This window comes from Hippopotamus amphibius, chromosome 10 (assembly GCF_030028045.1).
Source record: "Hippopotamus amphibius kiboko isolate mHipAmp2 chromosome 10, mHipAmp2.hap2, whole genome shotgun sequence".
Taxonomy (NCBI): Eukaryota; Metazoa; Chordata; class Mammalia; order Artiodactyla; family Hippopotamidae; genus Hippopotamus; species Hippopotamus amphibius.
In genome coordinates, this window is record NC_080195.1 from 1,174,892 (window position 1) to 1,189,254 (window position 14,363).

The 14,363-nt window shown below is 57.3% G+C and overlaps 1 protein-coding gene across 7 annotated transcripts in view; it reads left to right on the top strand.

The window, feature by feature from the left end:
* Positions 1 to 14,363, top strand: part of ARHGEF10 (Rho guanine nucleotide exchange factor 10) — an 81,791-nt gene that overhangs the window by 36,876 nt on the left and 30,552 nt on the right. For 6 of the 7 annotated variants that reach the window (XM_057697201.1, XM_057697205.1, XM_057697203.1 and 3 more), the window contains 5 exons: positions 3,912 to 4,028; positions 5,830 to 5,922; positions 9,837 to 10,007; positions 11,777 to 11,922; positions 12,951 to 13,132. In XM_057697201.1, coding sequence (XP_057553184.1) covers positions 3,912 to 4,028; positions 5,830 to 5,922; positions 9,837 to 10,007; positions 11,777 to 11,922; positions 12,951 to 13,132 — 709 coding nt within the window. The remainder of the gene's footprint in view (positions 1 to 3,911; positions 4,029 to 5,829; positions 5,923 to 9,836; positions 10,008 to 11,776; positions 11,923 to 12,950; positions 13,133 to 14,363) is intronic. The other variant, XM_057697202.1, reaches the window with a different exon arrangement.

Sequence of the window (14,363 nt, forward strand, 5' to 3'; positions counted from 1 at the left end):
TGTGCACGGAGGAAGGATGTTGAGAGAAGTGTCCAGAGGCTCAGGGCGAGGTGCCCCTAGAAGGTTTCAGACCACACCCTGTCGGGCTGGGGAGGTGTCACAGGCAGTTTGGTGACTGTTTTGTCGCCGAGCCAGGGCCCTACTTGTGAACGGTTTTGTAGGGGTGTCGGGTTTAAGCCCTCAGAGGGTCTCTCCCCTCCTGGGAACCTCGGAAACACCTTCTGGGAACACACCCACCTGTTTTCCTCAGCCTTGTGCTCCGCGGACTGGGGTCCTGCTGTGCGGACACAGCCTCTGGGCCCCACGGTGACCCCGGGTGCAAGGGGATGCAGGCTGCTCCCTCAGCTGCAGCCCTGAGCTCGCGGGCCAGGGGTTCTGAGCCATTTCTCTCTGGCTGGTGTGTGAGTTGTCCACACTGTGGGCTGGCTGGTTTTCTATCTAGAGGTAGCAGAGGGTGAAGAAAGCAGAAGGGATTCTGTAGTTGACGGAAAACAGCACTGTCAAGGGGTAAGAGTTTGAAAGATTTTTAAGTGTCCTTAGAGGAATGCGATAATGTGATACACGAAACTTTTTTCCTATATATTTCGTGCATGTGCTGGATGAGGTATATACATCATGCCTGGAATGTAACATGGAAACAGAGTTCTTACTGAAATTAATTTGCATAATCCCCTTTAGGGATCTTTATGAAGAACAAAAAAGAGGTATTGGATATTTACTTTTTTATTGCATTTTTGGCTGTTTTATATATTAGTGTCAACTCTTACTTTATTCTTCTTAAAATGTTTACTTTGGGAACGTTTTTTTAAACAGAAGAAAATCTTTTTTAAAAAACATAGTTTAGATGAAAGCATTTCTTTTCTAAGTGGTCACACATCTACTTCTGGGAATTGCTGTCTGTCCTCAAGAATATGTGGGATCTTAGGAGAATAACAGGGAGTGAGACCAACGTCTCTGCCTCTTGGAAACTTTGTGCTTCTTGGAAAACTGGGCAGCGAACCTACGTGGCGTTGCCCCTCAGCCTAGGGCAGCAGGTGCCGTCAGCTGTCCCCTGAGCATCTCCAGGGGATGTTAGGTCAGGATGCTGGGACCCCTACGTGCTGAGGTGTGGGACAGTCTGTCCTGGAGGTGAAATGCACAGGATGTCAGTTGTCGAGAATTTAAAGGAGTATGTCTGTCATCGCCATCTTCATACGACTGTAGTCAGGAACATTTCATAATTGAAACCCAAACCGCCGCGGTGTTGAGCAGGGAAGCCTTAAAGCGCACTGGGGTCAGCAACGTGAGATCAGGCGGCCGTTAAAAAATTCCTGACGTGGAAAGGGTTAAGATGACGGAGTGGGAGGGCATGTGCTCACTCCCTCCTGCAAGAGCACTGGAAATACAACTAAATGCTGAACAATCATCGACAGAAAGACACTGGAACTCACCAAAGAAGACACCCCACATCCAGAGACAAAGGAGAAGCCGCAGTGAGACGGTAGGAGGGGCGCAGTCGCGTTAACATCAAATCCCATAAATGCTGGGTGGGTGACTCACAGACTGGAGAACAGTTATACTGCAGAAGTCCACCCACTAAAGTGAGGGTTCTGAGCCCCACGTCAGGCTTCCCAACCTGTTGGTCCAGCAACGGGAGGAGGAATCCCCAGAGAATCAGATATTGAAAGCCAGCGGGATTTGATTGCAGGACCTCCACAGGACTGGGGGAAACAGAGACTCCACTCTTGGAGGGCGCACAAAAAGTGTGCTCACCAGGACCCAGGGGGAAGGAGCAGTGACCCCATAGGAGACGGAACCAGACCTACCTGCTGGTGTTGGGGGGTTGCTTGCGGAGGTGGGGGGTGGCTGTGGCTCCCCGAGGAGACGGGGGCAGTGGCAGCAGGGCTTCTGGGAAGTGCTCATTGGTGTGAGCCCTCCCAGATACACCATTAGCCCCACCAAAGAGCCTGTAAGCTCCAGTGCTAGGTAGCCTCAGGCCAAACAATAGACAAGGTGTGAACACAGCCCCACCCATTAGCAGACAAGCTGATTAAAGCCTTATTGAGCTCCGCCCACCCAGCCCTACCCACCATCAGTCCCTCCCATCAGGAAGTATGCTCTAGCCTCCTACACAGCTTCCTCCCCAAGAGGGCAGACAGCAGTATCAAGCAGTATCAGCAGCATTTCGTCTTGTGGAACTAAAAACCACAGCCACGGAAAGATAGAGAAAATGAAAAAGCAGAGGACTTTGTACCAGATGAAGAGACAAGATAAAACCCCAGAAAAACAACTAAATAAAGAGGAGATAGGCACCCTTCCAGAAAAAGAATTCAGAATAACGATGGTGAAGATGATCCAGGACTTTGAAAAAAGACTGGATGCAAAGATCGAAAAGTTTACCAAAGACCTAGAAGAAGTAAAGAGCAATCAAACAGAGATATGCAACACAATAACTGAAATGAAAAATACACTAGAAGGAACCAATAGCAGATTAACTGAGGCAGAAGGGCGAATAAGTGACCTGGAAGACAGAATGGTGAAAATCACTGATGAGGAAAAGAATAAGGAAAAAAGAATGAAAAGAACTGAAGACAGCCTAAGAGACCTCTGGGACAATGTTAAATGCATGAACATTCGCATTATAGGGGTCCCAGGAGGAGAAGAGAGAGAGGAAGGACCCGAGAAAATATTGGAAGAGATTCTAGTTGAAAACTTCCCTAACATGGGAAAGGAAATAGCTACCCAAGTCCAGGAAGCGCAGAGAGTCTCAGGCAGGATAAATCCAAGGAGAAACATGCCAAGACATAGAGTAGTCAAATTGACAAAAATTAAAGACAGAGAAAAGTTATTAAAAGCAACAAGGGAAAAACGACAAATAACATACAAGGGAACTCCCATAAGGGTAACAGCTGATTTCTCAGCAGAAACTCTGCAAGCCAGAAGGGAGTGCCATGATATATTTAAAGTGATGACAGGGAAGAACCTACAACCAAGAATACTCTACCCGGCAAGGATCTCATTGAGATTCGACAGAGAAATCAACAGCTTTACAGACGAGCAACAGCTAAGAGAATTCAGCACCACCAAACCAGCCCTCCAACAAATGCTAAAGGAACTTCTCTAAGCGGGAAACATAAGAGAAGAAAAGGACCTACAGAAACAAAAACAAAACAATTAAGAAAATGGTCATAGGAACATACATATCAATAATTACCTTGAATGTAAGTGGACTAAATGCACCAACCAGAAGACACAGAGTGGCTGAATGGATACAAAAACAAGACCCATATATATGCTGTCTCCAAGAGACCCACTTCAGACCTAGAGACACATACAGACGGAAAGTGAGGGGATGGAAAAAGATATTCCATGCAAATGAAAATCAAAAGAAAGCTGGAGTAGCAACAGTCACATCAGATAAAATAGACTTTAAAATAAAAAATGTTACAAGAGACAAGAAAGGACATTACATAAAGGTCAAGGGATCCATCCAAGAAGAGTAGAAGAAAACAATTATAAATATATATGCCCCCAATATAGGAGCACCTCCATACATAAGGCAAATGCTAACAACTGTGAAAGAGGAAATGCAAGGCAGAAATAGAGACACAGATGCAGCGAACAAACACATGGACACCAAGTGGGGAAAGTGGGGAGGGTTGGGGGGATGAATTGGGAGACTGGGATACCAAATTGTACACTCTAAATACATGCTGTTTATTGTCTATTAACTGTATCTCAATAAAAGTTCTTAAAAAAAAATTCCTAACGCGTCTGCTTAAAGAAAAAAGTAATCACACGCAGTCCTGGTGGAGTTTCTCCTATGAAAACCTACAGGGACTGAGAGGTGGTTGTTAGTGCAGGTTTCAGTCTCTCCCTGTAAGCTTGGACTCTGCGTTATTGACGTTTCTCAACTTCCTCTTGTATTTCAGTTTTCTAAATCCATGGTGCTGGATGCCTATAGTGAATATGTGAATAATTTTAGCACCGCCGTGGCCATCCTTAAGAAAACGTGTGCTACAAAGCCTGCTTTTCTTGAATTTTTAAAGGTAGGCACTTTAAAAATTTCTTTGTGTTTTACACCCTCTGATAACAGGTTTGATGTCAAAATACTTCGTAGTGAAATTTTACCAAACCTCCCCTCTAAAGGTATAGTGTTATTTACTGTAACGATTTTAGCACCGATGGGACCCTAGGTATTGGATCCATGCTAGAAATAAAGGTGAATTTTTAGTGGTAACATAGCTTTTTGAACATAACGGTTATTTGCACATCGTTAGAAGGATGTAGCGCGATGGGTAGAGTCAGAAAGTGAAGCTCAGACCCCAGACCACGTGGCCTTTCGTGGCTCTTCCTCAGCACGGGGTGAGGCATCTCAGAGCCAGGCTTTGGCATCTGGTTGGAGGGCTCCTTGGTCTCTTTGGGTCGGGCGGTGAGCAGACACCCTGAGGATGAGCCCCCACGGTGGGTCTGTTCCTCCTGTGAGGTCGGGTCAGGGGGCTCCCCACCCTCCAGGAACGTCTGCCGGAAGCTGTGGGGTGTCCCCAGTGTGTGTTGATGGGTGACATTTAAGCAGTGGTGTCCCTGTCGAAAGACACCCGTCACGGGCTGTGATGTAAAAATGCCAGGAGAGCTTGCGGCCCGTGCAACCAGGATAAAACTCCCCCCAGACGCTGGGTCCCGGGCAGAGTCTCATGTGCGTGAGGCTGCAGGTTGCGTTGTGACCTGGGACCAAGGCCTGTTCCTGGTGCCTGGACTGTGTTCTCGGGTAGTTCTGCAAGCCTGCACGGGTGAACCCTGGGGGTAGCCTCGCCCCCAGGGTGAAGGCTTATCCAGGCTGAGCCATTTCCCCGCTTCTTTCCATTTAACACGGTGGTTCCCATGGAGACGGGGCGGAGGGGGGGGAGTGGCCTGGTGAGGTTTGCAAGGTGATTAAACGGACCCCACTCTGGAGAGCTGCGATAGCTGCTCTGCCTTTCCCTGTCGCAGCAGGGGAGAGGAGACACGGGATGATCTAAAAGTGTACTTTTTCTGAAGAGATTTTGTGGTCCTACTGGTGCTGGCAGTGCCTGAGAGGAGGTGACCTCTTGCACTGACCCCACCATCAGGCCACCAGCTCCCATCGGCCTGGGAAGGAAGGCCGTCCAGTCCCCGGTCCTGCCCCGGGGACCTGGTGTCTGAGAGGTCCAGCCGGGCCTCCACACCACGCAGCCCCCTCAGCTGGAGAGAGCGGGGGACCCTGCCCCAGTTTGTACATGGTCAGCCTGGGGTGTCCCCTTGCACCCGAGAAGCCCCCCTGCAGGGGGAGGGGCCCATGGCCCTGGGCTCCCTCCTCCCTGGGCTCCCCTGGGGAGACGCGTCTGGACACAGACATCCCCAGCCTCACCCCGACTCTTCCAGCAGAGCGAGGCCTGAAGTGGGGAGGTTTGGTCCACGCAGGACCACACCCCGCGGGCAGGGCAGCCGCCTTTAAGGGCCCGTGCGACTCCAGGTCGGGATTCTGTCACTTTCTTTTTTTTTTCTTTTTGCAACTGCACTGTTTTTTTTTGTAATTGTAGAATCTTAGAAACTGGTTTGACTCTTAGAGTGTTGGAGTGAGCCATAAATGGCTCTTGACATATTGAATTTAAAAAACTGAAGATTTCAATTCAGACACCGGCCGGGGCTCGCTGCAGGCTTGGTGCCGTCCGCGTGCGTCTGCGGCGTCCGAGGCGCAGGAGGTCCGCTCCCCGCGGATGGGGCGGCGGCAGTCTCCGGGCAGCGGAGGACGTGCGCGCTCTCCCCTGGGGGCTGCGTGCGGGGCGGGGGCCGTGCGTGACGGGCCTCTGTCCCCCCCGCCCTGCCCCGCAGCAGTGCCAGGAGGCCAGCCCCGACCGCGTCACGCTGCACAGCCTGATGACCAAGCCTATCCAGAGGTTCCCGCAGTTCATCCTGCTGCTCCAGGTGAGCCTCCCCGTGTAGACGGCGGGCCCGCCTTCCCGGGATCCGCGCCGCGTGTCCGAGCACCTCCCCGTGTAGACGGCGGGCTCTCGGCCCCTCGTCCTCCCGGGATCCGCGCCGCGTGTCCGAGCACCTCCCCGTGTAGACGGCGGGCTCTCGGCACCCCCCGCCCCGCCTCCCGGGATCCGCGCGCCGTGTCCGAGCACCTCCCCGTGTAGACGGCGGGCTCTCGGCCCCTCGTCCTCCCGGGATCCGCGCCGCGTGTCCGAGCACCTCCCCGTGTAGACGGCGGGCTCTCAGCACCCCCCGCCCCGCCTCCCGGGATCCGCGCCCCGTGTCCGAGCACCTCCCCGTGTAGACGGCGGGCTCTCAGCACCCCCCGCCCCGCCTCCCGGGATCCGCGCCCCGTGTCCGAGCACCTCCCCGTGTAGACGGCGGGCTCTCAGCACCCCCCGCCCCGCCTCCCGGGATCCGCGCCCCGTGTCCGAGCACCTCCCCGTGTAGACGGCGGGCTCTCGGCACCCCCCGCCCCGCCTCCCGGGATCCGCGCCGCGTGTCCGAGCACCTCCCCGTGTAGACGGCGGGCTCTCAGCACCCCCCGCCCCGCCTTCCCGGGATCCGCGCCGCGTGTCCGAGCACCTCCCCGTGTAGACGGCGGGCTCTCAGCACCCCCCGCCCCGCCTTCCCGGGATCCGCGCCGCGTGTCCGAGCACCTCCCCGTGTAGACGGCGGGCTCTCAGCACCCCCCGCCCCGCCTCCCGGGATCCGCGCCCCGTGTCCGAGCACCTCCCCGTGTAGACGGCGGGCTCTCAGCACCCCCCGCCCCGCCTCCCGGGATCCGCGCCGCGTGTCCGAGCACCTCCCCGTGTAGACGGCGGGCTCTCAGCACCCCCCGCCCCGCCTCCCGGGATCCGCGCCCCGTGTCCGAGCACCTCCCCGTGTAGACGGCGGGCTCTCGGCCCCTCGTCCTCCCGGGATCCGCGCCCCGTGTCCGAGCACCTCCCCGTGTAGACGGCGGGCTCTCAGCACCCCCCGCCCCGCCTCCCGGGATCCGCGCCCCGTGTCCGAGCACCTCCCCGTGTAGACGGCGGGCTCTCGGCCCCTCGTCCTCCCGGGATCCGCGCCCCGTGTCCGAGCACCTCCCCGTGTAGACGGCGGGCTCTCAGCACCCCCCGCCCCGCCTCCCGGGATCCGCGCCCCGTGTCCGAGCACCTCCCCGTGTAGACGGCGGGCTCTCGGCCCCTCGTCCTCCCGGGATCCGCGCCGCGTGTCCGAGCACCTCCCCGTGTAGACGGCGGGCTCTCGGCCCCTCGTCCTCCCGGGTCCCTCACGTCAGGGCGGGGGCGAGGCCGGGGGCGGCGACATCCCAGCGGCAGCGGCGGGTCCGTCCGAGTGGCTCTGCTGGGCCTCGTCAGCGTAAACCCGGGGGGTCCGAGGGGCTTCCTCCCACCCCATCAGTCAGGAAGTTCCCCAGGCCCGGAACCTGAACCGGGGCAGAGCCGAATGCGTTTTCATGAACCACACACGCTCGTGCCCCGGGGGGCGGGCTGGCCACCGGGCAGGCGGACACCAGACTGTCCAGGGTCCTGCTGTGGGGTCAGGCGTGTGCCCAGAGGGGAGGGGCGGGCCCAGAAAACGGCCCCAGGATGTACACACCGCCGGCCAGCAGCAGAGCCCGCGCGCTGCCCGGGGAGGAGACCTGTGCAGGGGAGATCCTCCGGGCACTCCGACCCTACGTTGTATTTAGACCGAGAGTCCCAGTGAGATCCGTGCTGATTTAGAGAGCAGAGCTGGCCTTAAGTGCAGCATCGTGTCAGGACGGCCTCGCCCTGCCGTGTGACGCGCGGTCAGGCCCCCGAACCCCAGGACCCGCGAGGCTCACCCTGCTTAGATGCGCGGCAGGCGTTTGAGGCGGCTGTTTCTGAGGCGAGTCCGCGGGGGCCTCCGCGGTTCCTCCGTGGCGCTCAGCGGGCCCCTCCCGTTGAGTCGGGAGACGGGCTTGGTCGTCACAAGTGACGAAAGGTGAGCTGTGGCATCGGCCCCAGCGAGGGCGCTGCAGCAAAGGCTTCAGGACGCACACTGCCCGCCCATCCTGTGGTTCCGTGTTTAAAAACTGGCTCTTGTGAGAATTTTGCCCTCTTTTATCCTTATTTTTGCTTATCTCTATACGCTTCCATTTGCTGAGCAGAAATAGATGAACATTCTTAAGGTCAGAATCCAGTTACGATAGACCCAGGGCTTCGGTGTGAGCGCACGTCCTTGTGACCGGACGGCCGCCCGGCCTGGTCCGTCCCCGGCAGTTCCTCAGAGCTTCCTGTGCGGCTCGTCCCTCCGCCCCCTCCCGCCCCACCCTGGCCTCATGGCAGCGCCGACCCGGCCGGCCGGCCCCGGGTTTGTGTGAGCGCGTGTCCCCGCGGGCAGGTGCGCAGTCCTTTCTGGGGTCTGAGCACGTGCAGGTCGCCGGGGCAGGGGTCGCGGGTCGGGTGGCTCGGACAGGGCAGGGTTGGATTTCCTACGGGAATACAGTTGGCATCAGATGTGGTGCGGCTTCTGTGCTTCAGAGATGATGACGGGGCTGTGCTGGGGCCCCGGCCCCAGGCAGGATGCTCCCGGAGTCGTCCCTGGAGAGGGACGGGGTGGAAGACAGGGCGGGCGCGCCCCCTCCCTCCGGAGCCCCGAGTCCTGCTGCGTCCGCGTGCGGTGAGGGGAGGGCTGGGGGGGCTGGCACGGGGGGGCCCCTTCCTCTGACCGCTGGCCCGTCCCCTGCCTCGCCTGGTCCTCACCACACCTGAGCCTCCTCAGCCCTGTACCGGCAGCTGCTACGACCCTGCAGCCGTCCCTGGAGCTCGGGATCGGGCTGTGCCCCTGCCGGTTTCCAGCACGTGGTCCCCCAGAAGCCTTTGTCTGTATCGCAGTTCTCGTGTCCTCCCCCGTGTTGTACCTCAGTAAGTAACAGCCTGGCAGCGGCCGTGCACCCCCGTTCCCCTGCTCGGCCGTCCTTCCGCGTGTGGACCTGCGGTGCTGGTCCTGGGGCCGGGCTGGATCTGGTGGGCTCGCCCGGCTGCCCTGCGGGCACGAGAGCTCCTGGGAGGATGATCCGTGTTGCCTTGCAGGTGTGACGTGGTCCACAGGGAAACCGTTGCGGGGAGAAGTGTGTATTGTTTATTTAGACGGGGAGCGTGGGATCGTTACTCAAGTTCCTTGCAGATGAAGAGAGCGGGAGGCTTAAAAGGACCAGGGCTCTGCTGCCCGAGTTCCCGCGCACGGGCGGGCAGGGCGGTCCTGGGAGGGAGGGTTCCGTCTCGCTCACCCTCCGCCTGCGAAGTCTGCGAGGTGACTGCACCCAGCCTGTGGGTGCCCCTCTCGAAAGTTGACTCAGAGCGTGGGGCTGGACACGCGTGGTGCCCTGGGTGCCCGTGCTGTGCTCCCGGGGGGCCTCCCTGCTCTGCCCGAGCCGACGGCACTCAGGCCGAGCGCTCGGGACGCAGACCTGCGGGCGGGCACGGCCGTGCTGTACGTGTCCCGAGTTGGGGGGGGACCCCGACCGTCTGTGAGGCCGCTGGCCCGGCTCACGCTGAGAACAGCAGCCTGACCGTTACCAAACAGCAGAGATTTCTGCCGTCCTGGGGGGCTCGCAGTGACAGGTCCTTTACTGGAAAATGCGGTCTTGTCTCCATTCCCACCCCCGTTTATTCAGTCGGTTTTGTTTTTGCAGGAGCTTCGAGTGTTCAGCTAGACTGTGATTCGCCGAGCGTGTGGTCCTTTCCCAGGCTCGCTTTATCCCGCGGGGGCAGCCGATGCCAGGGCCCCCTCCCGCTGCCGAGTCACGGGATGCCGGGGTGGGGGGCGTGTGCTGAGCGCCCGCTGCCCCCGCCGGCGTCACACGTCCGCCTCCCTGTGCCTCGTTTCTCCCGAAGGACATGCTGAAGAACACGCCCCGGGGACACCCCGACCGGCTGCCCCTCCAAATGGCGCTGACGGAGCTCGAGACGCTGGCGGAGAAGCTGAACGAGAGGAAGAGGGACGCGGATCAGCGGTGTGAGATCAAGCAGATAGCGAAAGCCGTCAACGAGCGGTACCTGAACAAGGTTGGCGGGTCTCCCCTCTGCGCTGGGCTGTTCCGCTCTGTGCGGCGAGCCTTCGCCCCGTGACCCCCGAGACTGTTCAGAGAGTCCTTGGCCCAGAGCTCTCGGCCGAGGGTCCACGGGGAGCCCTGGGGTCACGAGCGCTGCACAGTGGGAACAGAGCCTTCGCGGTCCGTGGCTTTTCTCAGGGAAGGGGCTCAAATGGGCCCGGGTCCGCAAAGGTTCAGAGCCACTCTTTTTTTTTTAAGGTTAAAAGTGCACTCATTAAAATCTCTATCTGCGTACTTTTTTTTTTTAAACATAGGACATTTATTGTCTTATTTATGTATTTGGTTGCACCGGGTCTTAGTTTATGGCACGTGTGCTCCTTAGTTGCGGCCCACGGGCTCCTTAGTTGTGGCATGCAAGCTCTTAGTTGTGGGTCGCATGTAGGATCTAGTTCCCTGACTGGGGATTGAACCCGGGCCCCTGCATTGAGAGCTCAGAGTCTTAACCATTGGGCCACCAGGAAAGTCCCAAAAGCCACTCTTTTAGCTGGATTTTACTTTGAAAATGCAGTGTTTCATCTTAGTCCTACTTAAAGCACAGACGTTCACGGGCATTCTCATCTGTACCCATCGTGCGTGGACAGGGCTGCGTTTGTCATGAAGAAGGGACGCAGAGCACAGTGTAAGGACGGTTCCTCGGTGAAGCTGTTCTGAGCTTCATATTTACAAAACCGCTTTCCTGCCACAATACTCTGATTTCTCATAGGCGTTGCCATTTTTATTTGAAGCTCTAGTTCATGGGTATGAGCTTTGTTAGATAATTACGTGTAATAGTCATTGTTGCTGAAGTCCCTCCGTTTTGTCGGCAGAGGTACTTTCCTGCTGGATGCTGACATCCAGTAATTTAACTACAGGAACTTTATTGTCTTATGTTTTAAGCTTGGGCTTTCCAGTTCTCCAAAGGGTTTATGTAGGAATTTTATAAGCAGAAAATTGCCTCACCAATATTCTCAACGTGGCTCGTGTTTTTAAAGTCCGGCTCCCCTGTGGCCCCCAAGTGTCTGGGAACCCACAGCGGTCCGAGTGCCCTTAGAGGTGACACATCACTTCCTGTCGTGTCAGCAGGGCTGCAGCCTCACCCCCACGAGGTTGGCCGGCCAGTGTGGACCTCTGGGCCAAGGACTCTGCGTTTCCTGCTGGGCTCGACAGCTAAAATGTCTGACTTCTGTACGACCTATGTCATTTGATTGATTAACATGAAGCATCTTTCCAAAGAACCGAGAGTATTTTGTTTGGCTCAGAGAAGTGAAACGTGGCAAACCACACGCACACTGTCAGGACGGCCCTGTCATTATGCTCTCCTTCGGGAGAAAGTAAAATCACAGAATAGTGACTCACAGGCCTTCCTGGTTGGTAGGGGTCGTTGGGAGCGGAAGGGTTGGGGTGAGCTCTGTGAGGACCGGAGCGTGCATGCCGAGGAGCCGCTGAACGAGAAGCAGCACGCGGAGGGACGGCTGAAACCCTGCGAGGCCCTCGTGGCCGAGGCAGCGTCTCTCAGCTGGAGAAGCTGCTCAGGAAAGGAAGTTAGATTCCTGCCGCTGTGCAGATTCGTTAAAAAAAAGCCACTTTCTGAACTCCGCTCGGTGCGTGCGTGACGTGTGATTGGGAACGTGGGGATTGTCTGTGAAGGGGAAGAATCTGGAACACCTCGCCGCTGCGGCCCGTGCACCCGCCAGGCTTCTCTCTCATCGCTTCCCTTTTCCCCGATGGGTTCTGAACGTCCAGCTCCTCAGCAGCGGGAGTCGCTACCTCGTCCGCTCTGACGACGTCATTGAAACCGTCTACAACGACCGGGGCGAGATCGTGAAAACCAAGGAGCGCCGGCTCTTCATGCTGAATGACGTGCTCATGTGCGCCACGGTCAGCGCCCGGTAGGTCCGTGCCCGGCAGGTCCGCACCCGGCAGGTCAGCCCCCACTAGGTCAGCGTCCGGTGGGTCAGCACCCAGTAGGTCGTCAGTGTCCCGTAGGTCAGTGCCCGGTAGGTCAGCGCCCGGTAGGTCGTCAGTGTCTAGTAGGTCAGCGCCTGGTAGGTCAGCGCCCAGTAGGTCGTCAGTGCCCGGTAGGTCAGTGTCCGGTAGGTCAGCCCCCACTAGGTCAGCGCCCGGTAGGTCATCAGTGTCCAGTAGGTCAGCGCCCGGTAGGTCAGCACCTGGTAAGTCAGCCCCCACTAGGTCAGTGTCTGGTAGGTCAGCGCCCGGTAGGTCAGCGTCCAGTAGGTCAGCGTCCAGTAGGTCAGCACCCGGTAGGTCAGTATCCGGTAGGTCAGTGTCCAGTAGGTTAGCGCCCAGTAGGTCAGCGCTGGCTCTTTATGCTGAATGATGTGCTCACGTGCACCACGGTCAGCCAGCCCAGCACGTCAGCGCCTGGTAGGTCAGTGCCCAGTAAGACGCGAGGCTCCGCAGGGAACTCCGTGGTCACGGGTGGCCTGTGTCTCGGAGCGTGCATGCCCGCGCGTCCCCTGTGCTCTGGACGGATGTGGGTGCAGGGCTCAGTCCCTCGTCCCGTGACTGGCGTGGGTCCAGGGAGGGCCGCCGTCACGGCTGGGGGAGTGGAGGGGCGTCGCTGCGTTTGCTCTGTGAACGGCAGGCTGATGTCGCAGCTGGAAACGGACCCGAACTTGGTTTCCAGCCCTCGTAGATCAGCCACAGTTCCCATCTGTGTCGTCATTCAAATTCTTTCTCGTTAGCTGCTTCTCTGTAGATCTATTTCTGATGATTTTCTTTATTAAATTTGGGCATGTTGAACGTTCCACTCGTGGTGGAACCGAGCGGCCAGTCCCGGGGAGAGCGTCGGAAGCCCTCGTCCTACTGTTGAGAGGAGTCTCTATCGAGTCTCCAAGGGGTGGAACGTGACTTCGTCCGTGACCGTCCCTACAGCGAGGGTTTCTGCTTCTTGCAGCAGCTCCCACGACAGCAGTGCCATGACGTCGACCAGCCAGAGGTATTTGTTGAAGTGGAGCGTCCCTCTCGGGCACGTGGAGGTGATAGAATACGGCGGCAACGAGGGCGCGGGCGAGAACGGCAGGTGTCCCGCAGTGCCCGCGCCCGAGAGCCTGGCGGTGGTGGCCGGCGCCAAGCCAAGTGAGTGATGCTTCGTGGCCAGGGCCACCGTAGCTCTGATGTGACCTGACTCCGTCCTCAGCCTCTCACCTGTCAGGAGACCGGTTAGGAGGGCAGGTGTGTCGGAGGACGTGGTCCTGACGGCCTGTGCTTACGTTGGCTGGTGCGCGCAGACCCACGTGCGAGCCCGGTGGCTCCTCTCTGAGCCCGTCGCCTGCCAGGGGCCGGGGCCGGGGGCGTCCTGCAGGTTCACGGCGGGGCCCTGCCCTTGGGGTGCGTTCCTCCTCCTGGTTCCCGTCCTGTTCTGCGTTCCCGCCCGCTGCAGGGCGGGGCCCCGCTCTCCCTGAGGGTGCGTGGCGTGGATGCAGAGAAGGTCCAGGAGAGTGTGGGCCTGGGTGGTAGGCTCAGCCCTGCTGAGGACCAGCTCCTGCCGCCCCTTCCCCTTCGGCCTCCGCGGAGATGGGGCCCATCTGTGCCCCTGACAGGGAACTGGGGTCTCAGCATTTTCTCAGCAGTCCTGTAACACGGTTGGTTGCTGAACGGTCTGCAGGCTCTAGATTTGGAACTTGGTGTCGTAATCAGTACTTTCTTCTGTTCTTTTTTTTTTTTTTTAAACTAAGTAAAGCCTGGCTGAATTTTACTCACTCACTGGCCTCAGCCCCTAAATCATGGAGCCCTTAAAGCACAGTGAATGGGAACTTCCTGTAAATTTTTTTATATGAGACTTTAATGTTATAATACTAAATGTAAGTATATTCAGTGACGTTTTAGGTTGTTTTGTTTCTGACGTGGTCGGAGGGAGGCAGCTCTGGGAAGCGGTAGCTCTTCTGAGTGAGTGCGCGTGTTCACTTGCCTTTCCGGGAACAGGTCACAGTGACTGCTGGGTCCCATCTGACGCGGGGTCTCTTTTATCGTTTGTTTTTCTTCTTTGCCTGTTGTTAACAGTTGTGCGGTTTGGTGATCTGCTTAGGAAGCTAGTTCCTCGAGCATATGCTCTTAAACTCCTGAGTTGCTGATGAAAAAAATCATGCTCCTGTTTAAATATGGTGTGCATACCGTCTCAACTAATAATCGAATACCAAACCGTATCACAGATTTTCATAAGGAGGGACCAGCTGAGGAGTGGTTTTTGGGGGGACAGGGTGGGAAAGGGAGGGAAGGAGAAGCAGCTTTTCACATTGACTTAATTTGTTAAACTTTTACTTAATAAGAGCAACGTGAAGATCTTGTGTGGTAAAACTTCTTGGAAATT